This window comes from Nematolebias whitei, chromosome 22 (genome assembly GCF_014905685.2).
Source record: "Nematolebias whitei isolate Nwh7 chromosome 22, NemWhi1, whole genome shotgun sequence".
Classification (NCBI taxonomy): Eukaryota; Metazoa; Chordata; class Actinopteri; order Cyprinodontiformes; family Rivulidae; genus Nematolebias; species Nematolebias whitei.
Window position 1 is genome coordinate 16,145,785 of NC_056519.1, and position 27,254 is coordinate 16,173,038.

Here is a 27,254-nt window from a genome sequence, read left to right on the forward strand (position 1 = left end):
TCTTTGATTATTTTCGGTGGACACGGTCCTGGTTAAGGCAACGCTCTGCTGATGGCTGGACTTCATCTCCGCTTCATTCGCTCATCAAAAACAAGACGATCCAGCTTGCAAAAACATCCCACTTCGGAAAATAGACGCCGCTGTGCACAGTGCACGTAATATAAAAAAATAAAATAAAACTCGCAGCCTGCTTCCTGTCCAGCTCAGATTGATGAGAACTCAAAACAGGCGTCTCCAAAAATTCCTTCCTCTCAAGGAAATCCCCGCTGCGCTACAAAAAGTGTCTACGTTCTCCTTAAAGTGGATGATTTTCCAGTACTTAATGAGGTGGATGTAAATATATATATATATTTTAGAATAATTTAAAATACAGTATTATAAATAAAACTTTATAAACACGTGGTCCAGGTCACCTCTGCTGTCTGATTGGGGGAGGGGGGGGGGGGGGGGGCTGGGTGTGAGGGCCACCGTTTCCTGCTGGAGCTGGGCCGTTATCTGCCGAGCGTGGAGGCGGCGCCCGTGCGCAGAGCGCTCGGCAGCTTGTCGGATCCGGGGATCTTCCACGGCCCAGGAGAGACCGTGGCCTTCCGCCCTGCGGCGGTGCCGCTGCTCTTATTGGAGCGGCTCGCAGCCAGACCAGCGTCCGGCTCTCGGAGCCTGGGTTTGCTCTGCTTCCCGTCGCTCCGGCACTCCGCCGCGCTGCTGGTCCCATTCGAGTGCTGGACCTTGGAGCTGCTGGGACAGTGAGCGCAGTCTCTGCTGTCCCCAGTGCTCCTCTCCTTGGACGTTCCTCTGGAGCTCCTGAAAGCTCCGGGCTCAGCGCTCTGCCCCTCGTTGCACCCTTCTCCATCAGCAGAGGGCTGCTGCACCCTGTGCCCCTGACGGGTGGACCTGCCACCCTCCTTCTTGGCTCGGCTGCTCCCGCCGCCTGCAGCCACTCTCCTCGCCTGGCTGATGGGATCTCGGATTAGCAGCTCAGCTCTCGGGGGGCTCTTGCTGTCTTGAGGGACGTCCTGAGGAGGCAGATGAGGAAGGTGGGGGGCTGAGGCTAAATGAGATGAAGGCGATGGCGTGGAGAAGCTGTCAATGAGAGGGGCTACTTCCGACAGGCTTGGGGAGGCTGAAGGTCGACCATCCCATGGGGAGGCATTGTCTGGAACAGAAATTCCAACATTTACTATCATTAAACCCACACAAGCACACACCACCGCACCACCAAACATTAAAAACTTCAACTAAACAGCCTTCCTGTGACGAATCCGTGTCACTCGCCACATTTCATGCCAGAGTTTTAAACTAAAATCGTTCGTTGAGAAGCAAAGACGACATTTTGGTTAAACCGTGACAATATTACGCACAGTCTTTTAGGATGTGTTGGGAACGACTCGTCCAATTTTAGCTCCGTGTGCGCAAAACTGACCGAGTTCAAGTATTTTGTGTTGACTAAAGGTGGATTATCTGTGGCAGCCATCTTGTATTGATAAAACATTAATTAGTTGACGATCCAGGCTGTGGTGGAAATATATCCATTTATTTATTACATCAAGGTCACTATACATTCAACTTTATAGGGGATGGGGGACAGCGCAGTGCATTTTAAACATTATCTGGACATCATAACTGTGCAGAGTATCTGAAGGCAGTTGTCACTAAAATACCATATTTTTCAGATTATAAGGAGCACTTAAAATCCTTTAATTTTTAAAAAAATCAACTGTGAGCCTTATAATCCGGTGCACCTTATGTATTAATTATAGTTGTGCTTACTGACCTCGAACAGATTTTATGTGGTACAACTGAACAATGTTGAGCGTTATTGTGAATAAGTTGAATAAAGTTTGATTTATCTGACTGTTTTGTTTTGCTTAATGAGCCTTATGTATGAAAACAGACCCGTTCATTGATATTGCGCCTTATAGTCCGAAAAATACGATAAACACCAACAAGTTATGTTGGCAAACATGCCTGAATATGAAGTGAAGAACATCATTTAGCTGATTTTAGCTTAGAAAATAACAGAATTTGTCTCCATAATTATGTAATAAAATTTATTTACATATAATTGCTATACTTTTTTTTGGTGTTGTATCAATTTGCACAACCGGAGTTTTTGTACAGAACACATGTTAAAGCTATATGTTGTGCATGAATACAGACCTCGCGACAATAATAATGGTCGGAATGTGTCTTGCATTACAACACATCTTTTAAACGTTTCATATTTGTGTGACTGTTTATGAAGCATTCACACTATTGTGATCCATTTTTCTTCCGTACATTTGACGGCATCTTTCTCGTTCCACAGTTTTTGTGCTATTTCAACAAATTATATATTAAAACGTTCAGCTCGTGCTATGACTTTTGGTATTGGTGCAACTTTAGCTTTTTGAAATATTTAGCCTTTTCTGCCACTTTTGTCTCATAGAAAATTAATTGAGCTCATTTTACATCCTTCATATCTTTAGATGTGTTTACAACCTTTTACTGCTCCCTTCACATTTTGTTCTGCTTGAGCTTCTTTCAGCTTCCTTCTGCAATTTTAAACTATTTTCAGCTACTTTCAGCTATTTTTACAGCTGTTTTGTGGTCCTTTTAGAGTGTTTCTGCTAACTACAACATTTTTGTACGTCTTATAACTTACTTCTGCTAATTCTTCTTGTTAATCTCCTTTCAGCTTATTTATGCAAGTTTCAGCATTTTCTGCTATTTCAGCTACTATTTAGCTGTTTTATGCTAATTTGAGCTACTTCAGCTAATTCTACATTTTTTTGCATTCATTTAAGCTTTTATCAGCTTAAATCAGCAAAAGTGTGCTCTCTCCACTTCCGCCTGGTAATTTAAGCTTCTTTCTGTCCTTTTTAAGCTACTTTTCAGCTGTTCCCCCCCCCCCCCACCCCCCCAGATAATATCTACTTCTTTGTGCTCATTTCTACTTCTTTCAGCCTAATTGGACAAACATGTGCTTTTTCTCTTTCTTCTGCTAATTTACGCTTGTTCTGCCTTTTCAGCTAACTTTGTTTTAGCATTTTTTAGCTAATTTTAGCTGTTTTCAGATAAATTCAAGTTTTTTTGTGCTAATTTATGCTGCTTTCAGCCTAATTAAATTATTTCTGCTAATTTCAGCTTGCTATATTAATTATTTATGCTAGTTTCAGTTATTTCTGCCACTTTTTTTTTTTAGCTTTTTTAATGCTAATTTTAGCTTTTTCAGCTAATTCTAGATTTTTTTCATCTCATTTCAGTTTTTTTCCACTTCCTTCTGATATCTTACACTTCTTTTTACCTTTTTAGCTACTTTTCAGCTATTTGTTCTAATTTCAGCTTCTTTTTAGCTGATTTTCAAATTACTGTGCTAATTTCTGTTTACTTAAACCTAATTCAGCAAATATGTGTTATTTCTGCTTTCTTCTGCTAAATTTGGCTTGTTCTTTCATTTCAGATACATTTCAGATTTTTTTTTGTGTGTGGCTAATTTCAGCTGTTTTCAACAAGTTCTTCTGCAATAAGCATTCACTCTATTTCTCTAGTTAGATTCAAACGTTGAATATAAATGATCAATTCACATTTTTATTTCTCAGCCCCACAGCTCAGAGGAGAGAAGCCACATTATATTGTGTCTGTTTCCACTTGGTGCGGTGTCTAACCTCTGCACGATGCCTTCCACTGTACTGCAAGTTTCTAGAGCACTATAGGGTGCATGAAAAATTACAGGTAAAAACTCAAACAGCCGTACAAAATGTTTGAGTCACAATTTAGTGAATGAGTGGCCAATTTAAACACAGCCCTCATAATTCTTACTTGACTCCAAAAGTTAAGTTATAGATGTACATCCAGTGAGTTTTATTAAAGCTTGTGCAGTGCTTCGTGGACAAACGTTCACACGCATGGGGTTAAAAGCATTATCGCCCGCTGTTTGCCTATCGCAGCAGTCAATCCTGTTCTACAAGCTGGAAGCGTTGCCATCAGAGCAGCGCTATTAACCTACTTCTCAATGCGTCACAGAGCAACTCCACTTTTAGACGAGATCAATCTGCCTCCCACAGCTCTCTTTAAGGGCTGGGCCAATCAAAACGCTCGGTGGAAAATCAAAAAACGGACTTAATGAAATGGACGATGTGTCTAACAGGGTTGTACGTCAGCGAGGCTGAGCACGCCGCTCGCAGCAGTGAGTCCCCGATGCCTTCCTCTAAAACTCTCCACTCTCACGGACTGTTAGCTCTGGTTTCTGCACCGGTGAGCCTCGCTCCCTCGGCCATCAGTCATGTTCAAGGGTCCGGGCAGGGGGCAGAGGCTCGGCTCGCTACTCTAGCACCACAAGGCCCAATTACAAGAGGACTTTCACACAGCAAAGAGCATATTAGACAAAAGAGTAACCAGGAAGCTACAATATTCCTGGAAGAAAGCACTGACAGTGTGCTTCTCGAGATTTGATTTTATCATTAAATCTTACAAAACGACTTGAACTTGAGCTGCATAAACACACATTAAACTACGGGGGAGCAAGGACAATGTTGTTCAGGAGATGCACAAATATGCTGGAATTTACACTGTATCATCTTTTTAACCAAATATTGTCCAGCTTGTGTTTACCTGCCTCTTAAGCTGCTTAGTGCACACTGCGGTCGCTCGTCACCAGCTAGGTGATCATTTAGTCTGAGAATTTCAGAGCAGACATTCTCAGAGAGGTCGGAGATATTTTCCAAGCCAGGTTTTAACACGAGTGTGAAAACGTTAAAATGCTTACTGGATGTACAACTGGTGTGCTTCTTTAGGAGACTAGGATGAGATTTTTTGGGAGTTTGTTGCAAGTTTTGCCTGTGTCCTTGCGTCTGTAGATATGGTGGCGGCCATATATACAGACACAAACACAAGGATACAGGCAAAACTTGCAGCAAAAAACATCTCATAATACAAACCAGACTCCAAAAAAGTTGAGACACTAAACAAATTGTGAATAAAAACTGAATGCAATGATGTGGAGGTGCCAACATCTAATATTTTATTCAGAATAGAACACAAATCACAGATCAAAAGTTTAAACTGAGAGAATGTATCATTTTAAGGGAAAAATCTGTTGTTTCCAAATTTCATGGCTTCAACAAATCCCAAAAAAGTTGGGACAAGTCCATTTTTACCACTGTGTGGCATCCCCCCTTCTTCTTACAACACTCAACAGACGTCTGGGGACAGAGGAGACCAGTTTCTCAAGTTTAGAAAAAGGAATGCTCTCCCATTCATGTCTAATACAGGCCTCTAACTGTTCAATCGTCTTGGGCCTTCTTTGTCGCACCTTCCTCTTTATGATGCACCAAATGTTCTCTATAGGTGAAAGATCTGGACTGCAGGCTGGCCATTTCAGTACCCGGATCCTTCTCCTACGTAGCCATGATGTTGTGATTGCTGCAGAATGTGGTCTGGCATTATCGTGTTGAAAAATGCAGGGTCTTCCCTGAAAGAGATGACGTCTAGATGGGAGCATATGTTGTTCTAGAACCTGAACATAGTTCTCTGCATTAATGGTGCCTTTCCAGACATGCAAGCTGCCCATGCCACAAGCTCTCATGCAACCCCATACCATCAGTGATGCAGGCTTCTGAACGGAGCGTTGATAACAACTTGGGCTATCCTTGTCCTCTCTGGTCCGGATGACATGGCGTCCCAGTGTTCCATAAAGAACTTCAAATCGTGACTCATCTGACCACAGAACAGTCTTCCATTTTGCCACACTCCATTTTAAATGACCCCTGACCCAGTGCAAACGTCTGAGCTTGTGGAGCTTGCTTAGAAATGGCTTCCTCTTTGCACTGTAGAGTTTCAGCTGGCAACAGCGGATGGCACGGTGGATTGTGTTCACTGACAATGCTTTCTGGAAGTATTCCTGAGCCCATTCTGTTATTTCCTTGACAGTGGCATTCCTGTTTGAGGTGCAGTGACGTTTAAGGGCCTGGAGATCACGAGCATCCAGTAGAGTTTTACAGCCTTGACCCTTACGCACAGCGATTGTTCCAGATTCTCTGACTCTTTTGATGTTATGCACGCTTGATGATGATAACTTAAAAGTCTTTGCTATTTTACGCTGGGTAACACCATTCTGGTATTGCTGCACTATCTTTCTGTGCAACAATGGTGGAATTGGTGATCCTCTTACCATTTTGGCTTCTGAGAGACACTGACACTCTGTGAAGCTCTTTTTATACCCAATCATGTTGTCAATTCAACTAATTAGTGTTAATTGGTCTTCCAGCTGTTCGTTATATGCTCAATTTCCTTTTGCCAGACACTTATTGCTACTTGTCCCAACTTTTTTGGGATTTGTTGACACTGTGAAATTTTGAATCAACATATTTTTCCTTTAAAATGTTACATTTACTCAGATTAAACTTTTGATCTGTCATCTATGTTATATTTTGAATAAAATATTGACATTTGCCATCTCCACATCATTGCATTCAGTTTTTATTCACAATTTGTTTAGTGTCCCAACTTTTTTGGAATCTGGTTTGTATATATATTCTGTATTTTCTGGCGTATAAGTCAGTTTTTTGGATAGATTTGTCAGTACTGTGACTTATATACTGTATTTTTCCACTGTACACATCGCACCGCCCTGTAAGTCATATCAGTCCACATATGTCTAATAAAATGGAAAAATCCATAAATACCTCGCTTCGCCGTATACGTTGCATCTTTTATGAGTCACCGCTGACAACCCAGAAATATGGGCCGGTGTGCCAAAAAATCAATTGGCTGCCACCATGTGCACGGGAGGACTTTAACAACAATTTAACAAGATTAACACCTAAAAACAATTATTTGTTTGCTTGACTTTATAGTAAATGTGTGTCTCAGTTGAACTTTTACTTAATAAATGCACTTTAATGGTGAAATCAGCTGCATTACACCAGGGAGGTGCAGTGAAATGAAGCTGATTTGACGGTTGCTCCAGGCAGACGACAGTGTCAGACTGTGGCAAGCAGATTGTGTCATTAATAGCCACTTTTACCTATTACATGATACAACGACATGCCATACAATCGACTGCCATCTAGCAGCTGAAATTGGTAATTTTCAATATTTTCAGTCAGAATGAATGAAAACGATCAGATCTCAACCAAAAATTGGGAAATATGGGAAAAAAAAAATCCTTAAATACGTTGCTTCGGCATATAAGTCACAGGGCATGCAAATTATGCAAAAAACTGACTTATAGTGTGAAAAATACAGTACATTTATTTTTCCATATTCGTAAAGCAATTTTTGACTGACACTTTAAGCTTCGAATAACTGCAGCAGCGAGTCTTCCCGTACCCACTCGCTTCACTCAGCTGGTGCAGGCAGAGGAACGCTGGAGAGCTTGCGGTTCCGGCCGCTATGGATGGATGGATGGATGGATGGATGGATGGCACTGCGCCACCCAGGCAAAATTAAGCTGTTTTGACCATTAAAGTGCATTTATTCAGGAAAAGTTAAACAGACACATCTTTGTCGACCAAACAAATTGTTTTTAAGTGTTAACCTTGTTAAATTTATAAGAACTGCAACAGCGAGTCCTCCCGTGCCGCTCGCTTCATTCAGCTGGTGCAGGCGGAGGAACGCTGGAGAGCTAGTTGATTTGGCCGTGATGGATGGATGGATGGCGCTGCCCAGGCGAAATGAAGCTGTTTTGACCATTAAATGAACGCAAAATAAATGCGACGGGTCAACGATGATGCACGATAAATGCGACTTATGTACGTTTCTTTCCTCTTCATGATGTTTTTTATCTGACTGATGTGACTTATACACAGGAAAATATGTATATCAGTCCATTAAAACACTCATCTTGAACGACACAAACATTTACTATTGAAATCCCTCAGCAAACGGGGACATCAGCTTGTTATTGCATGACGATGTCTATCAGCATAAGAAAACACATGAAATCATTCTTTAAGTGTGAATGCGGATCCAGCGTTCCCACCATTGTTTTCACTAAAATGCAGTTTCTCTAATTTGCCTTTAAACATTTACTTTTGAACTTTCTGCACGGCAAACAACGCGTGGACTTGTTGTTTTCAGAGGCAGGTGCTGCAGGAACCTGTGGAGCCTAAACGGTTGCAGGTGAATGCAAAGTAAAACGCCTGAAAACCCCTTTTCTAAATTCATCCTCTGCACTTCTGCACCTGAAGTTATAAATCTCTGCAGATCTAATCTCCTGCTTTGTAAATGTGACTAAAGCCCACGCACTGTTTATAGCAAAGCTCGTGTAATTTAAGCAGACAAATTAAGCATCTTTTACTAATGACGGCTTTGTGCGAAACCACAGGAGAATGCAGGATATCGTCATAATTCATACTAGTATTTAAATAAAACGAGTAAATCTAATTTCAACATGATTTATGCACCATGACAGCCTCATGGAGCTCAATTGTGAATTAACTAGCGACATAGAACATAAAAAATAAAAATAAAAACGCGAAATGTAAAAACTTCATGCCTTAACGAGAAACCGGTTCATCTATGCGACAAATTCTCAAGTCCTCTTTGATTAAATAGCTCACTCGCTGCTGAAAGGCAAAAAGTGGACGGTAATGTTATTGTGTGCATTTGACTGTTAGCAAAATATCTCACGAACTACTCAACAGATTTCAGTGAAACTTGAACATGATCACTGGATGTGCTTCTATTACTCATTAACATCTGGAGCTTACCAAATTCAAAATGACCGCCACGACTCATCAATCTTAGTCAACACAAAAATGGCATCAACTCAGGCAATTTTACAGATACCGAGCTGAAGTTTGGTGTGGTAGTAGCTGCGCATCATCCGAAACATATACTCCGAGGGCTAGCAGATCAGATTCAGGAACTTGCATTATTGAGTGAGTTTATGTGTATCATCTTCAAGGTTTGACCAAAACGACTATGCATTCCATATCCAAAGACGTACTTAGTTTAAAACTTTTTTTATGAAAATATGCGGTCGATATGCATTCCTTCAAGGAAAACCTTTCATAATTGTCTTTATAAACTTTATTTGTTTTAATTAAAGAGCGTGTGCTCCTCAAAAGCTTTCTGGAGCCAGTCAAACAAGGCCTTTGAGAAATGGCTTGTGTCCTAACGTTAGAGTACTTAAAGGGACAGTTCAGATCTTTCTTAATGCGGCTCAGTGAAAAGGTTATGAACAATTGTTCACAGATTTTCCACTTTTTGAAAAGAGCTGAACTGCAAGGCCACACACACACACACACACACACACACACACATGGGTGCACAGTTCACAAATCCACAAAACTACAGTTTTATTTAGTCCTGATTTTTCTGATTCATTTTACACATCCTAAAAAAAGAACTCGGCATCCTAAAGCAAAACTGACTTCTACCTTTTAACATTAGTATTTAAATGTTTTACTCAGTCAAATTAATCACAGCGCTCGATTTACATAACCTTCCAGTATTTAAATGAAGGGCCTGCAGCAGCCTGGTGTTGAAATGCTGAATCGAGCCCATACAGACCAGAACTTGTGGCCTAAAACGCTGCTTTTACATCTCAGCTGCAGGGTGTGGGGTTCAGAAATACATCTCTGATGACTGAACGCTGTATCGTTAGGCTGACCACAATAAAAGTCCTTGTCTGCATATTTCAGAGCCGCAGGATAATCTCAAGGCTGTCCAAACAGTGATTAAACCCCCGACATGTCACGGGGTCTATTCCTGCGTTTAAGGGCCGGAGGATAAAATCATGACGATAAATATGAGCCACCGACAGTGTAACGGCTAAAAAAGGCTTTTTCAAGTACAAAGAAAAGTGAACATCCTGCTGATAAAGGAGCCACATGAGTGGGTATTTATTGCCAGCAGTGCCACACAAATAAAATTCCCCTTTTGGGCTTGATTCGTGCTGCGAAGTGATTTTTTTATTTATTTATCGGGTGAATAATCTGCTAGGATATTTAACGTTCCTCTCCAGCTGACTCGGGCTGAATGCTCATATTGGTGTATATTTGGGGCCTGCAGGAAGCTGTTGGAGGTTGATTTATGGTTCATCCAGGATGTGAGTTATGCTCAATAATTTTATAAAAGTCCTGCAGCTTTGTTGATTGTTCCGCAAATTTAAAAAAAAAAAAATCAGCATGTTTATTTGCTGCAACATAAGGTGTTTGAGTTATTTTGATAGGCAACATTATCCCTAAAAAAGGTGGTTACAGAAAACAACAGCACAGCACAGACAGCTGGGGTTAAATGATGAAAAACGTTGGTGTGGTAACAAACCGTGTCTTTAGAGTGGCCCATTAGGAGGAAATAGGGGGACCCATGCTTGTCACTTTTCATGCACATGGAGAGACTGGAAGATACCATTCCTATAGAAGGGGAAGTAACAACCTAGACCAATCAATTAGTGATAGATCACTGAAATGGACAGAAGATAAACTAGTGTTAGTCAAAATAGAAGAGACAAACAGTTAGCTTGGTTTTAAAGCACACTTTAGTAAATTATAATACAACCCCAAATCAGAAAAAGTTGAGATGTCGTGTAAAATGTAAACAAAAACAGAAGGCAATGATTTGCAAATCGCATAAAGGCATATTTTATCACAATGGAACATAAGAAACAAATTGTGTTAAAACAAAGAAATTGTTAGTTTCTAGAAAACACAAAACGAAGCAGTCCTGAATTTTTGTAGGTTTTTAATTTCATGATGTACAAAATGTTTTTAACTTGAGACGACTGTAGGCAGGTCAGTTCAGCAGCGGAACTGTTATAAGGCCATGCTGTTGTAACGGATGGAGCATGCAGTTTAACATCGTCTCGCTTAAATATGCACAAGCTTTACTTACTTTATCCTAACTTTTTTTAAACATGCCATTAAATTAAAAAAAAAGCACAAATTTTCCCAAAAAATGTACTTCTTCTGTGTTTCTTAGCTTAAATATTTGGCATATTTACTATGTTCCATTGTGAAAAGTATAGGTTTATGAGATTTACAAATAATCGCAGTTTGCTTTATTTATATTTTACACAAAGTCTTAACTGTTTGAAAATGGGGTTGTAAGAGTATAAAGACAGAAGGTAAATTGTGGATATAAAAGCATGCCAGAATATTTGATTAAACAGACACTACAGTAGGTAAGAGTATACAGTATAAGTGTTAAGAAAGACATGGTTCTGAACAGGTACTTTGCTGTTGAACATAAAGTTTAGACGCTCACCGTACTCTGGGACCTGCCCTGTCCCCCTCTTTAGCAGGAGACGAACTCGTCTGCCTCCAGACTTGATGAGCTCTATGGCCCTGGCGTGGGTCATGTCCCGAGTGCTCTCCCCGTTGATCTCAATGATCTGGTCTCCGACCTTCAAGATGTTGAGGAGGCAGGAAAAAAAAGAAAGTGTTAATCAGCCGAAGACAAAAACATTTTAGCTGCAGCAGTGAAGGAAGACGCTGCTTTTTAACATAAAAACGAAGTAGAGTAGTCCCTCGTTTATCACGGGGTTTAGGTGGCCACGCCCCCTGTGATAAGTGAGAAACAGTGAAGTAGGGATACAGTAGTCCAAGATCAAGTTTCACTCCCAATCTCCCTACTTCTGTGTAAATAAACAATTTAAATTTAAATTGTAGAGAAGAGAAGCACAGCAGGACGGTAAAGGTTAACCCTTCATGCAGCTGCTTCAGCATGGAGCCGAAATGTGGACGTGGCAGAGAGCCGCAGGTGGCAGAGAGCGGAGGGAGCTTCTCCCTGCATCTGTGGGCTGCACACAGGTGCTAAATCATTTAAAATAATGTATTTTAAATTATCAATGCATGCTGCTCTTGTGGCTCATCCAATCAATCAGCCAATTGTGTGTCATGTCCACTCTTACTTTGAAAAACCGCAAAAGAGCGTGTCCGAGAAAGTCGAATTGTGAAATTGCGAGGGACTATTGTAGTTACTGTGGAAAATATAGACACCTATGAGCAGAAAAATATTTTTAGTTTATTAAAAATACATTCCTGAGAGTAAAAAAACTGACTTAAACTTTTCCTGCAGAGACCAGAGTAAAACATGAACATTTCACTGCCTGAAAAATTGCTATTTATCTAGCAAACAAATAGTGTGTAGTGTAGGTTTTTGAAAAATAATTATTTTATTTATTGTTGACAATCAAAACAGAAGACATAAACACTAGATTTGTCTTGTTTTGAAGGATGTATGAGCAATAGAAGCACATCTCTACATGCAATGGGAACTATGGACAATCACTTCTAGAAGAACGGTATCGAAAATGGAAAAGAGCTACAGAATATGGGAAATGTGGAGACAAACAAACAACCCCCCCCCCCCCCCAAAAAAAATAAAAAAATAAATTAAGACATTGTTTTAGCAATTTTTTTAAATTTGAATATTTTTATTTTGTCAGTCTTTTTCTCTATTGCTTACCTCCACCTCTCTAGGCTCTCTTCCACCTGCTTCCTGCTCTCACTACAGGTCACAGTATCGTCTGCAAACATCACAATCTACAGGGACTCCTGCCACTTTCCTTTATACATTTTCCCCAGGTAAAGATATTTATAGATGCATGGTTTTAAAACCAACTGCTGTCACCCAAACTTATAATAAGATAAGATAAGATAGAACTTTATTGATCCCACAGGAAATTGTTGTGCCAGAGTTTCAGTACAAAGGAACATACTGCTAGGATTTAAAGACAATGTTGGCTACACAATTAAAAAAAAGTAAAATTAACAAAAATTACGTAGCAATTTTTGAATCTTTTTGAGCATTAAAATGCAAGTTACATACATTAACTTGTGCATACGTTAATAGAGCACTCATATAAAAGCAGCTTTTAATTCTGCAATGTAAAAACATGTTTGTTTAACCTCCAGTTTTAGTATCGTTAAAGAAAAATAGTCTTTTTTAAGGCACAAACTTCAGACCAATGACTGAAAACTACTGTGTGAGTCCACATCTGCACTGAGGCTGCATTTATAGACTTCAGAGAATCAGTAAAGCTCTTTGACCAGTAACCGTGAGGCACGTGGGGCAAAATTAAAAGAGCTAATGAAGAACATCTAGGACATGATGACAAAAAGCAGATCAAAATAACTTATGTAAACAGGATTTTTTTTTTTTTAATCACTTCAGCCAGATAAATACCATGAAATATCTACAGCAGCACCAGTTTCATTAGGAGGCAACATAAATATCACCAGGACTGTTTTTCTGTAATTTACATGAGCATGGGTTAAATAAAAGTCCCTTCTCTGGCCTTTGAGAAGCGGCTCAGATGTAACAAGACAAAACGAGCCGCACAATTACGCTAACAAATGGAGAAGTCTTCCAATAATCGTTGAGGCATTTTGAAGTCAGGACTGAACTCGAGTCAGGAGAGCGAGCGAGAGAGGAGGTGGAACATAATGTGTCGTTACAGTGGTCTGAAGAGAGGTGAAAGAGGTGGAGGGAGAGGCAATTTGCTCGTTAATTCTGACCTCCAAACAGCAGAGCAGATCTTCAATCTTCATCTTCAATAAAACGGGAAATAAACCTGAATGGACAGCGAGTGAATGCTGAGATCAGAGAGCGTGACGTGGAAACGAAGTGAGAGTTGTCTCTATTAGACTCTCTGCCTACAAATGACTCGGGTTTATTGAAGAGTTAAAGGGTGAAAAATCTGCTCAAATGTTATCAGCGGTAATAAATCCCATCACGCAATTTGTTTAAGCGTTTTCGCCAGAAAACAACCATTAAATGGTTTAAGAAATCCGTTTCTGATTGGACTGTGAATTAGTAACAAAAAGAAATCCAAGTTAAAATCTGTTACGAAGCATTTCAAGGGGGAAATGATTTCAAATGTCAGTGGACCACTCAAACCTAAAGTGGCAGCCATGTTACAAATGCTTTTAACCAATATTGCAAGTACTGAAGCAAAACGCAGATAGAATCCAGCAGGATGGTTCAACCAGCTGGAAGTGGGATCAAATAGTTGACCTTTCTAAGAAACATACCGTATTTTCTGGTGTATAAGTCACACCTTTTTGCATAAATTTGCAAGTCCTGCAACTTATGCAACAAAACGACTTATTGATGTTTTTTCCCCATATTTATAACCCAATTTTTGGCTGAGAGCTGACGATTTCATTCATTCTGACATGAAAAATATTAAACATTACCATGTGCAGCCACTAGAGGGCCCTCACGCTGTATGGCAAGCCAAGTGTCTCATTAATAGGTAAAACATGGCTATTAATGACACACTTGGCTTGCCACACCAGGCCACCTTCGTCTCGCTCCGGAACTCTTGGAGCAAACGTCAAATCAGCTGCATTTCACTGCCCAGGCGAAATGCAGCTGATTTGACCATTAAAGTGCATTTATTAAGGAAAAGTTCAACTGAGCCACACCTTTACTATAATTTTGAGCAAATGAAAATTTGTTTTTAAATGTTAATCTTGCTAAATTATTATTAAAGTCCTCAAGTGCGCACTCCCACGGCTGCCATTTTGGCAGCCAATTTTTGGCACAACGGCCCACGTTTCTGGGTTGTCAGCAGTGACTCATAAGAGATGCGACTTATACGGCAAAGCTACTTATTTATGTTTTTTCCACTTTAGTAGACTTTTTTTGGACTGATGTGACTTACACGCCGGAGCGATGTGTACGGTGGAAAATACGGTATTTAAGATTGAGGAGTTTAATTTATCTTGATGAATCTTTACTGCAGCCTGCTCTTTCTGTTTATTTCACCTGAAACAAATTAAGACTCTAGGAAAAAAGAAACATTCATCAAGACATATTTTCTGTAAAGTTGTAAACTATAAAAGTACAAGAATGAAATTATAAACTGCCTAAACTAAAATTATTTTATTACAGAGCAGTTTGTTGAGCTAAGAAAAAGCTTACTTGCATTTGTTGCTCTAAAACCTGCACATAACAGTGAAAAACTTTTAACGCACCCTTAATTTATGTATATTTTCACCCAGTGATTCAAACTGTTGTAATTGTTTTAAATTGGTCTGGTCCAATAGTTCTTGAGCTTTTCTGGAGGTTTTTTTTTTATTTTTGGCTAATTTTTTCACAAATTTTCCATCCAGATGTTCTCCCTGACATTATATTTTCTGGCGTATAAGTCAATTCAGCGTACAAGTCGCATTTAAAACAGCTTCATTTTGCCTGGGTGGCAGAGCATGCACGCTCGCTCGCTCGCTCCATCCATCCATCCATCCATCCATCCATCCATCAAAAATTGGGTTATGAATATAGAAAAAGTATGCAAGTCTCTTCGGCATATAAGTGACTGACAAATCTATGCAAACAACTGCGACTTATATGCCAGAAAATACGGTAATTCTGTTGAATTACCTCGTGCTTTACTGAGCTTCAACTCTGCTTCATGTTTTTTCTCCTATTTAGCTGAGAGGGCATCCGTGATTTCAGAGACTTTGGAATATTTCTGCATCTTGTTCATTCATTTTATTAAATTTGCATAGCAGAATTTAATTCACATTTGTAGATTTCTATTCATACGCTGTTCTAATGTGGGTTTTGCATCACACACATTTCCACTGATGGTCATATTTCACAGTGGCTTGTATGCTTGGATATAAGCATCAGCCGTGAGGGATTCCTCCTTTTCCTCGTGCTGCTGGGCTCACTGGACTGGACTGACTTCAACACCATCCAGGAGGGAGAGTAATACCTCCCTAAGGGGCATTTTGCACACATTATCTTTGACAGGTTCATTACAGATAAGAAATGTAGAGCATACTCAGGCTATCAGCCCCAAACACAAAGGTCGTTAAAGATGCAAGAAAGGGAAGAAGAAAGCAAAGGGGATTGACAAATACAGAAAAAAAAAGCTGCTGTGGAGGTTGTAATTTATTTCAGTGATGGAGCCGGACAAGTGGAGTCGAGAGCTCTACTCCAAGTGTTTGTTGTAACATCATTATAAATTCAGAAAATGTGTGCGCTCCTTTGATGCTTCAGCCTCTAAAGCTAAAGGGAGGGGCAGCTGTGCAAACATTTAAGCACAGTTTAAGTTTTTTTTTTTTTTTTATCTAACTAATTGTGATCCATGTTACATGCAGGGAAAAGATGAGTTTTGGAATCACGGGAGGAGATTTCGGGGATTCTTGGTGACAAAACGACAAACGCAAGCTTAAGTTGTTGCTGCAAGGGGATAAAAGTTGTTGATAACATCACACAATTATAGTGAGCGACCACCATGTAATCCAGCACAATAGGAAGCAGCTTAACCTTCAGCAAACAACAACAACAACATAGACTTTGTACCCTCATTCTCCCGTTGCGTATGGCTGGTCCGTCCTCTGCGAGACGCAGGACAAACAGGTCCATTTTGTACTCCCACCCTCCTCGGATGCTAAAGCCGAAGCCTTTCACACTTTTCTCCAGCTCCACCGTGAAGAAGTCAAAGTCTTGTGGAAGCTGAAACGGACACGGATCAAACCTGATCAGATTCTGTGATACGTGAGGAGTAAATGGTAGGAAACCAATCCAACTACGGTGCACAGGGAAGGCTTCAAATGTCAATATTGAAGCTGATAAGGCAACAAAACAATGAAAACAAGAGAAAAAAGTAGGGATGCACGATAGTGGATTTTGGGCCGATATTCGATATGTTAAAACTTATTTGACTGATAACCGATACCAATATTTTTTTCCTAGACCTACTTACAGAGACGCCATAGTTTTCTCTGCTGTGGAATTAAAACACATTATTCTGCATGGTCTTTGTCAGTTTGGCCTGCTACCAAATGCAGATGCCAAAAAAGGGTGTCCTCTCACCGAAAATGTTGAATAACAGAGATGCCATTTCCTGCATTTTGGTGTATTTTTTAACAGGTTGTTATACATCAACATTTACATACATTTGTTAAAATTACTATTTTGGAGAAGAACAGCAGGTTGAGTGTGAAAGAGCAGCTCTGATTCTGTCAGGTGTCCTAAACCCCCTCCTCCCTCCCCTCACTTCACAGAGCTGAACTCTTCTCTGCTCCTGCTCTAGTCTCATGGCACCGTTTGAAGCACCTGAAGGCTTCAAATCTCTGTTGTCCAACTAAGGACAATCAATCCATCCATTTTTTTATTAAAGTAAATTGGACTGTCTCTTTGACATTTTGATCGCTGTTTGGACAAATTAGCGCTGTTGTTTTGAAACGTGACATATAATGTGAATAACACATCACACATTTCTATCTTTGTATTTTTAATTATTTTTTTACAGTAAGCCTTTTTTTTAATTTACAAAGTATTATGTCTGAAATGTAGCAGGAGTTCAGACACCTGCTGATGTGTGCACGCTGGGTAGAGATCGGAGACGTTTCTGTGCGTAACGTGCACTGTCCACAGGGGTTTTATTTATTCTGTTGAATAAACGATCGTTTCTGTTTCGGGGGTCTGAGAGGAGGGGAGAGGGGGTGTTTTTCAGTGCAGAGCTGCCAGATCCGAGGAAAGAGTTGCCAGAACAGAACGGGTCAAAATGAGAGAGTTCCCGGATTTTTAATCCGACAGGATCTGGCTCAAATTAACCACTGATCAGATGTTATGCCATGTGTCATGCATGATTCTTTGGTGGTTTTTCACAAGCATAAATAGAAAACAAGCCATATGTATGGCTATATGGGGCGGCTGTGGCTGAGTGGTTAGAGCAGTCGTCCTGCAATGCAAGAGTTGGGGGTTCGAATCCACCAGCAGTCACATGCCGAAGTGTCCCCGGGCAAGACACTGAACCCCTCATTGCCTCCGATGTGTGTCCTATCGGTGTATGAATGTGATAAAGCTCTGATTAGTCTCTTTAGAATGATTTGTTCAATTAGTTTTGTATAGATCTAGTAGAGTGCTGTATGAATGGATAAATGAGGACACAGACTGTGTTGTAAAGCACTTTTAGTATCTCGATAAGATAGAAAGGCGCTATACAAGTACAGTCCATTTACTATTTATATGGACATTTAGGGTCTCTTTGGCTCGTTCAGTACAATAGACAAATCAGTTGATAGAGTATAATTAGCCAAAATCAGATTATCCATGATTGTAAGCAAATAACATAATAAAGCAGTGCAAACATTAAATTTAAGCGATTAATCATCAAAATCCCCATTGAGCAAATTATTCAGCAAAAAGCATTACTGTGATTATTTTTAAATAGAAAATTCATCAGCGTAAAGAGTCCTGCTCAGTGTATATCACAATCACTGATCATGTACATAAGGGTATAATTGGACCAGAAACGAAAAGTTTTCTTCAAAATATTTAAATTATATTTTGGTTTACACTAGCTCAGGATAAAATCATGGCTTTAAGGGGTGTTGGCTCTGTTTAACAACGTTTCTTGTTCTGTGGTGTTGTGTCTGGCAGAGAGCAGACATCATCGTCTGCAGCTGTGGACACAACACTGAGCAAAAGTGACGAGTCAAAATTTATATATATATTTTTTTTCAGAAATACACATTCTTACTTGAACTGGAGGCATCCTGTAGTCTGGGATGGCAAACTGCCGGGCATCGGTGGCTAACTGTCTGTAGTCGAGCAGTGGTGGGTGTCTGTAGTCCAGTGTCGGCGGCTGCCTGTAGTCCGCCACAGGAGGGTGCCGATAATCCACCGGAGGCTGCCGGTAATCTGTGAAAGGCGGCTGTCGGATGTCTGGCTTCACGTCCTGCCTCGCCTTCACCTCAGACCTGTAACTAACAGACAAACCAGGCTGTAAGAAGAACAAAAGGACCAGCTTGTAAGCTACAACTGAAGCAGGAAACTAGGCTCGTAAATCCCCATTTTAAAAACACAGTTACCCCAAAGGCTGATGCCGAATATATATATATATATATATAAAAAGTGGATATTGTGTAAAGTAGAGAAGATAATGACACTGATGGTTTTGGACTCCCTGGTTCTTGTTAAAATATTCAACAGATCTCTGTAAAGCAGCCGTACACGTGCTGTAAATTATTCACAAGTCCACAAGATATAAGTGATGTTACACAACAAAATGGGGAGAAAGGAAGTGAACGATAAACAGAGAGAGGTGGGAAAACAAAGATGATGTTGGAAAAAGATGAGAGAATGAGAATAACATCTGCCTCAGAGGATCAGATTTATAACAGAGACATAATTAAAAAGAATGACTGTGAAACATATTCCAGCTCTTTGTGCTTTACCTGCCGTCATGGGTGTAGGTCTGTGGTGGAGGAGCAGGAAGCTGGGTGACTGGGCTCTGATGGGGCACCAGGTTGGGCTGGCCAGCAGAGGGGTTTGGTTCTGTTGGTTCTTGATTGGACTGGGAAGCTGAGGTGTTGGGATGGGCCTGTGGGCTGTGCTGCTGAGCCATGGGGCTCTGCTTCTCGGAGGTGGGGGCTGACGGAGGGTTGCTAACCTCTGTAATACAGAAAAAAAATTTTTAGAGCACATTTACCGCTGTTTGTTTATGATAGTACATTTTTCACCACTAGGGGGCAGCACAGGAAACATACAGCTCATTTAAAATTCAACTGTAAAATAAACTCTTACAAAAATTAGATTTTTGATGGTGTTTTTAATAACTAAATGAAGAAACATTAGTTTTTTTTTTGTCTCAAACAGCTGAACAGGTCATAGGGGCTTTATTACAGGTTTTCATTGAAAACAAATACAAGCTGGAAACACTTGACCTCAGGAGATGGTTGATAAAGTAAGTGAGCCTTGATGAACTTTTGCTCAAAGGTATTTGTTTTTGTTACTGCTTTAATCAGATATATATGATATTTTCAGTAAACTGCCCCTTCTTTCCTCCTTATGAGTCAGAAATTATTCTCAGCTAAACAGGTGTAAGTTTGTGAAATGCACCTGGATAGAGAAAAAAGCTTGTTTAAGGAGTTTTAACAGGAAATACACATGTGGGTCCTTTACAGAAAAAGTTCATAGCATCTGGAACACATAGTACTGTGCAAACCTTTTAAAGCACATTTATTTCTATTATCTTCTTCCAAGAAGCCAGACATTTTTTTTTGTAATCTTAAAGTGATTTTGATCAATCATTTCTCCAGGCCTTTTGAAGGTATTTTAAAGTTTTTCTTGGACTTTTGCTACTTAAAAAAAAAGCTTTTTCTGTCCAGTCCTTATACCTGACAATGACAGAATAATGTATGTTAAAAAAGGAATGAAGGACAAACAATTTAAAATATAATCTTAAATAGACAAACAGTATGTAAAGTCTTTAAAAACTTGACAGTGGATCTGAGAGAAGCGTCATCCTTCAGTTGATTGGTGCTAAAATCCTATTTTCTGTTAAGTAATCTGTTATTTTTGGCCCTTTTAATAGATTCAACTAAGTAGTATCTTGAAGTAGTATATTTCCAATAAGATGCTGGTAAAGTACTTGAAGAACCAAGAACCATCACCAACCAACCAAATGGGCTATTTTGACTAAGTTATCTGTTGTGTCGACAACACAGCCTCATCTTCTGGTTTTAAGGTCTTTCTTTTTTCCTAAAGGTGTCCTAAGTTAAAATTAAGTGGCCTAATCATGATCAAGTACTAGAAAACAAATGAGTTAGACAGTCAATATCATATATCAAAGTCATCAATATTCATTCATCCATTAATGTCTTCAAACCAGTTTCTCCCAGTTTTTGCCATGGCTTTTCAGCCAAGTTATGACAAAATGGGGGCTCGTCCGGGATTTTAACCCAGGACTACTCTAGCAAGTCTAGATGTTTTGAAGCAAATTATGATACAACAAAGGATGACTCAAGAGTTTTTCCTTGGCCTCATAAAATAATTTTCTAATAGAGATCATCTATATTTAGCTTATGTTTCTGTATCAAAACATTTTTGTTGTTTTTATTATTATTTTTTGCTATCTTTTCTTTCCCTGTTTCTCTTTTCATGTCAGTGCATTTCAGTAGGCAGAGGCGAAGAAGTCAGGAGAGGAATGAAAGTGTCACGGATGTACAAATTAGGAAATGAAAGAAGTGGAATGACTTCATTCTTCAATGCTTTTGTTGGCTGATTACTTCCATCATTTGCTTGCCAGAAGAACAATGAGAAAATCACAATAGGTTAAAAGTTACTCAACCAACACATACAAGTCAATTACTTATAAAGGAATCATTTTGCTGCACAACTAATGGGCTAAACTTCCACCAATTCATCTCCAACCGGTCACATGCTCGTATTTAAACGCTGATAAAGGCAAAACACAGCAGAACAATGTAAGCAGAAGTCAGGAGGCGGTTTGTCCATCTGTTCAGGTTTAATGTGGGTCAGCTCTGTTTAATGTAGCAACTGTATGTCCGTGACCAGCTAGAATCTCATTTTTAAAAGCTTAGAAGATTCTCATGGTTACAGTTTTTGGCGATTACATGAATGGAGTGTTCTGTCTCTTTACTCACTTTAAAGTGACATTACACGATTGTCCAAAGTAACTTGTCCATGTGTGTGTCTGCTTACCGTCCTGTGCGATGATCCTCAGAGTGACACTCAGGCCCGCGTCTTTGATCAGCTTGACGATGTCAGCGTGCGGCATGCTCACGATGGACTGACCGTTCACCGCCAGGATCCGGTCTCCCACTTTCAGCTTCCCGCTGCGGTCAGCCGGGCTGCCCTCGATGATGCGTCCGATTTTATGGGGCACAGCTGTTGGGAGGATTCAGGTAAAGATGCGTTCAGTGGCAGATCCGGTTGTTTCTCCTGTCCGTGCTCACACAAAACTCACTCGCAGACTGACAGAATCTGTCGCCGTCTTTCTCATTTTGCAGTTCAGCCGGGCTTACGTAAGACATCCAGAATATTTTTGTGTGTGTGGGCGAAGCACTGATGCTCACAGCAGCATAGTAGAGATGTGTGTGACTGACGTGCTGTGGGAGGATATGTATAATTGACGAGCTAGACTGAGAGATGCTTCACTTTTTATTCAGCCATGACTTTAACTACCTTGTCTGGTAAAGTTGGGCACGTATCATAGATACTATTTGATGTTTACACTCATCTATGAGGATGACGCGGTTTATCACCTGAAACAGATGTTCGGCAGAGTAGAGGATGACTGATTGTAGACAAGCATCTACTTGTCTCCATAACAATGACGGGACTCACTGTTAGTTGTGGCTGTTTCTGGCCGGTTCAGCGAGCTGATTATGACAAAGCCGAAGCCTTCGCTCTCCTTTCGGCTGATGGCGACGTCGCTCGGTTGCACGTTGGCGTTTGACGTCCCGTCTGAAATAGCAGTGGCGTTGCCCATGTTGGGGCCGGGAGCCTGGGTTGCACCGTTTCCGTAAGTGAAGTCGCTGCATGGAGAGCTGTGCTGCGTGGAGATGGAGCCCGGGCTTTGGCCGTTCTTCGGACAAGACTCACCTGCAGGGGGCGGTAGAGAACGTTACAGAGTTTACAACTTCACAGAGAACTGCTCATCAACCAGGTAAAAAGTCAGCAAACTCAATCATCGTTGTGAATTTTAGTAAAATAAAGCAAACTGAATGCAAATTAACATTCAGGGAAGTTTAAATAGTGAGATTATAGATGTTTATGTGATTAAAAAAAGGTACTATGGTGGCAATAGTTTAGTTTTATAAATATTAACTGTTAGAAACATTGCATTAAATTGTGGATTTTTTTTTTCTAAACAAGGCAGAAGTTGTTTTTTTGTTTGACAAGAATATTAGAATTGACATTTGATATCGATACACACATGAACAGAAGTTTACATCCACTCATGGGCATGAATTTAATTAATTTGGGGCTTAATTGATTTAAGCCAGAGGTGTCCAAAACATTTTCAGATGTGGGCTAAAACCTTGAAGATGAAAGGATAAATAAATAAATAAATAAATGAATGAATAAATAATAACAAGAGTACATATTTTTTTTTGTGTGTTTTTTTTTTATTCAGTGTAAACAATATTTTTGGAGAGAGGACAAAATGTACTAATTTTGGTGGAGAAGGTGTTCTAAATTACTGTATATCCAAAACATTAAAAGCTTCATAAACAATGTTTTATTGAATTAAAAAAATAAAGTTATTTTTTATTTAATTTATTTGATTTTACTGATTTATTGTCAAAGGATTGTATTAAACTTAATATTGCTCATTTTGAGATTTTTTTTAAATCCGTTTTACTGTTAAACCTAAAAAAAATATATAAAAACCGATCATCATTAAATTTGCAAAAGATCTACATCGATCTCTTAAGCCTACAGGCTCAATTATACCATCCTTAAACTGTAGGTCACAAATGAGCCCCTGGCCGCACTTTGGACACCCCAGATTTAAGCAGTTCTTTGTACGGGATCCGACTGTGCAACATACGGCTTCAATTATTTTTAAAAACAAGAACTGGCTGCACATCTCTAATCCACAGAAGGTCAAATATCCAACATATTCATGTAGCCTCAACCTCTGCCTGAAACTGGACCATTCTTCTTGGTGGAGCTTATTTCAAGTGGACCTTGCATTGTCCTCAAATTGTATATCCTGTTGAGCTTGAGGCTTTGGGAAGGCCTTTCCAGAATGTTAGCCACATTATCTGTTCAGAAACCAGTTTTGGGATCATCATGTTGGAACACTAAACTGTGTCTGATTTTCAGCGGTCTTACTGTTGACCTGAGCTCTCCATCTCCATTATCTGATCCACAACATAGCATGACACTATCACCACCATGCTTGACAGTACCAGAGGTCACCACGACTCTTCCAAACATCTTGTTGCTGTGGCCACGAAACTAAATCTTTGTTTTGCTTGAGCAGGATTATTTTCTCCAGAAGGTGTTGGGTTCGTTTATTTGGACGGCTACAAATTTCAGTCAAGCTTGAAGGTGTCGCTTTTTGGAGCAGGAGCTTCTTTCTTGGTCGGCACCTTCTCAGTCCATGGTGAAGGTTCACCATCTCCAACTGGCTTCACTGTGGACAGAGACATGGTGCACCAGCAGTTTTCAGATCATGGCTCTCTTCAGCCCTTGTGGTTCCTGGATTGTTCCTGAACATCCAATTTTCTTCCCATCTCAGATCTTTAATGAGTTCCTTTGACTTTCCCACGGCTTTGAGTGTTGGTATGAGAGCTGCTAAACAAAAAAAAATGTCTTTTTTATATTGGCAAAGAGGAACTGCCAGATAAAATAATTTATGCTCTCTGGCCTGAAGTTTTAGACCATGTCACGATAAGACATTTTAGAACCTTCAGAACCTACAAATAGAGAAAATCCTCCACAAATTCAAACTGCTCCCAATTTTAACTTTAAATATCACTGAAATTGTATGTTGTATAATCATCCGACCCTGAAAATGGTTCAATACAGTGGATAAAGTCCAAAATTAGTACGACATTCACACCTAAGTGGATATACGTAAACATCTGACTGCAGATCAGGAAATAATTATTTCCTATAACTATGGTTTATTAAAGTCATAAAAAGAACTGTCCCTGTAATTAATAGCCCCACATGAAATTCCCTTACAATAACATGCATACACTTTACACTAAGGAGAAGTCAAATAGGAGTAAAATTAGGGGCAACAGGTGCAGACAGACGTACGAGCTGAGAGCAAAGAGCAGAGTCTAACACTTGATAAAGTGCTGGTGGGAGTCAGACAATTAGGAAAGACGTAAAGTCCACAGAGGCCGGGCATGAGTCAGACTGTAGCCTTCAGCTGAGGAGAAACTGACAGAGAAGGTGGATGGAGTGGGAAGAACTGGATTGGAGAAAGCAACTGCATGTGCGTCTGTGTTTGTGAAGAAGACGATGATGAGGAGAATGGGAGAGGCTCGAGTTGACGGGAGAACGTGCCCTCCTAATCTCAAGGCTGAAGGCTATAAAGCAGCTTGAAGAATCAAGAGAAGTGTGTGTTTAGAAGAAACAGGGTGCTTTTGGGGGTATTTCAGAAGGCTTCAGTGTAAATACTCGAGGATCAGCGTTTAAATTTCCTGCTTTAACCTCATCTCTGAATCACTAAAATTGAAAAACACGAGGCCCAAAAAAAAAAAAAAGCTAAAACACCCTTTTAACATTGAAGCACTGTTCACTTAAAGATGTAATTTTTAAATGAAATGTTTTGTTGAACCAAGTTTAACAAAGAAGTGCATGATTCCTTGCCTCCAGTCTGAGCCCTCCTCCTGATGACCAGATGGACCTGTCCGTTCCGTGCTGCCGCGTGCATCAAGTCGATGACATATCTGTGCGGCTTCCCAACCACAGGGATCCTGTCCACGAACAGCAGCTCGTCACCCGGTCGTAACCGCCCGTCCACATCTGCTGGACTCTTCTCTATGATCGCTCCGATTAAGATCTGTTTTTATTTTCAAAAGAGATTGTTAGGAAAAAAAAAAAAAGAAGCTTAAAGTTCTTGCACTAATATGCTCAGCGGATGTTCGTGTGCTTGTTATTGTGTAATCGGTTATGATAATTAATGAAATATGGTTAGGAGACAAAAAAAAAAAAAAAAAGAACAGCAAGCAGTCAGAGCTGGCACTCTCTCGAGGTCAAAGGTCAGAGGTTAGGTGTTGGTGTAGTAGGTTAGAGAGTAGAAAATGACAGGGTTCCACACCCATCGCCATACGAGCCTTCTCACGTGTCTCCAAACTCACAGGCTGCCCGGCATCGTCCCCGCCCAGCACCCGGAAACCAAACCCGGACTTCTGTCTGCGCAGGTGGACCTCAATGTCCTGGAACTCCACTCCTGACACCAAACAGAGCAAAACTGTAAAAAAAATCCTTTCAAAGTTAGGAACATTACTCATTCAGAGGTTTATTTACCCGATGAGTCCACGGGAAAAACAGCCCTCGGCTGGCTGGGCTCTGTGTAAAACAAACAAACAAAAAAGCAATGAGAAATCCTCAAACGTCCACAGAAACACACGTGTGGACGGCACGGCAGAGAAAACAGATGCTCCTGAAGAAGGCAGAACAGGCAGAAAGACCCTGCCTCAGCATTAATGTCATCGCACAATTTCTGCATCATCCATAACGTCAGGAAGTGCTTACGGTGTGTAATATACCCGCTCATTATTTACAGCACGAGGTGGGACGCAAGCACTGATCTGCAATCAGGGGCTTCACACTACGCCACGATCTGCAAAGTAGAGAGATAAACCCAACCACAGACAAGTGGCTGCGAATGAAAAATTGATTCCAATTGTATCTGTTTTAATCTCAGAGAGCGCTCGGTCGGGACACAGCGGGAATGATGAGGGAGGAAAATCATGACTGGCACAGCTGCTATTCCTGGCACGTAGAAGGCATCGGCTATGCAGCGATTTCAGCTGATTAAAGACCAAGCAAAAGCAAAAGCTAGGCTATTTTTAAAGTAAAATGTACAAAAAATATTAAAGAAAAACAGTGTATTTAAATTAAACGTACATTTTATAGAAAGTATGTATTTTTTTAAATCGTATATATCATAATTTCAGCATTTTTGGGAGAATATTTCATTTAGCAGATGTGTCTGAGTGCATTTTTATTATTATTATTATGTGGTGTGGGGGGCTCTATACACAACAATTCCTACTAATATCACGGTAAAATCAAGTAAACAAAATAAACAATACAAGGAAATAAAAAAATAAAGATACATAAATTTCAAGCATTTTTTTCTTACCATATTAAAAATGACAGAATACATCCGCCTACATAGTGAACAAAATGTATCTTGTTTTGAAAATGTCAGTACAAAATTGCACTTTGCAGAGTTTATTTTTTTTTGCTTTTAGTTGTCGATTTAGGTATTTCTGCCATCTTGGATCTGACTGCAGCCTTCTCAATTCGTGAGAACACCTTAAATAGTTTTAGTCGTACAATTCCGAACTTCCTTTGTTCGTTTAGGGAATCAATCTTCAACTGTGTACACTGTTAATTACGGAGTGCCTCAAAGCGCCAACTTAGGTCCAATGCTTTCTTCATTATCACCCAATTCCATGAAAAGAAGACAATAATGAGTGAGCGTGTATATTAGTCCGTCTTTTAGCAAAATATCTCATAAATCACTGGATGGATTTTAATGAAACACTCAAAAAGTAGTAAATGAATGTACACCAGCAACTAAGTGACTTTTGGAACCAACCTGACTCATGATGGCCCCTCAGCTAACCAACCTTAGCAAACAACATAACGGCTATAACTCAATCAGTTTTACAGTTACTGAGCTCAAATTTGGTCTGGTAGTAGCTGAGAGTAATCCTCATCACAGACTCTGAGTGGTAACAAATTGTGCAAGATATTTGCTAAAAATGTTGGCATGCTAGGCGAAAGGCGAGAAGCATTTATTGAAGGAATACTAATTTAATTATATACACTTTAATTATGTGTTTTTTTCATATATA

The 27,254-nt window shown here is 40.0% G+C and overlaps 1 protein-coding gene across 1 annotated transcript in view; it reads right to left on the bottom strand.

The window, feature by feature from the left end:
- Positions 1-453: 453 nt before the first annotated feature.
- Positions 454-27,254, bottom strand: part of magi2a (membrane associated guanylate kinase, WW and PDZ domain containing 2a) — a 326,057-nt gene continuing 299,256 nt past the window's right edge. Inside the window, exons 13-22 of the mRNA XM_037695758.1 lie at positions 25,693-25,734; positions 25,500-25,615; positions 25,033-25,225; positions 22,042-22,299; positions 21,397-21,582; positions 19,128-19,344; positions 18,431-18,656; positions 16,246-16,398; positions 11,191-11,329; positions 454-1,153 (exon numbers count right to left, since the gene is read on the bottom strand). Coding sequence (XP_037551686.1) covers positions 492-1,153; positions 11,191-11,329; positions 16,246-16,398; positions 18,431-18,656; positions 19,128-19,344; positions 21,397-21,582; positions 22,042-22,299; positions 25,033-25,225; positions 25,500-25,615; positions 25,693-25,734 — 2,192 coding nt within the window. The 3' untranslated portion in view covers positions 454-491. The remainder of the gene's footprint in view (positions 1,154-11,190; positions 11,330-16,245; positions 16,399-18,430; positions 18,657-19,127; positions 19,345-21,396; positions 21,583-22,041; positions 22,300-25,032; positions 25,226-25,499; positions 25,616-25,692; positions 25,735-27,254) is intronic.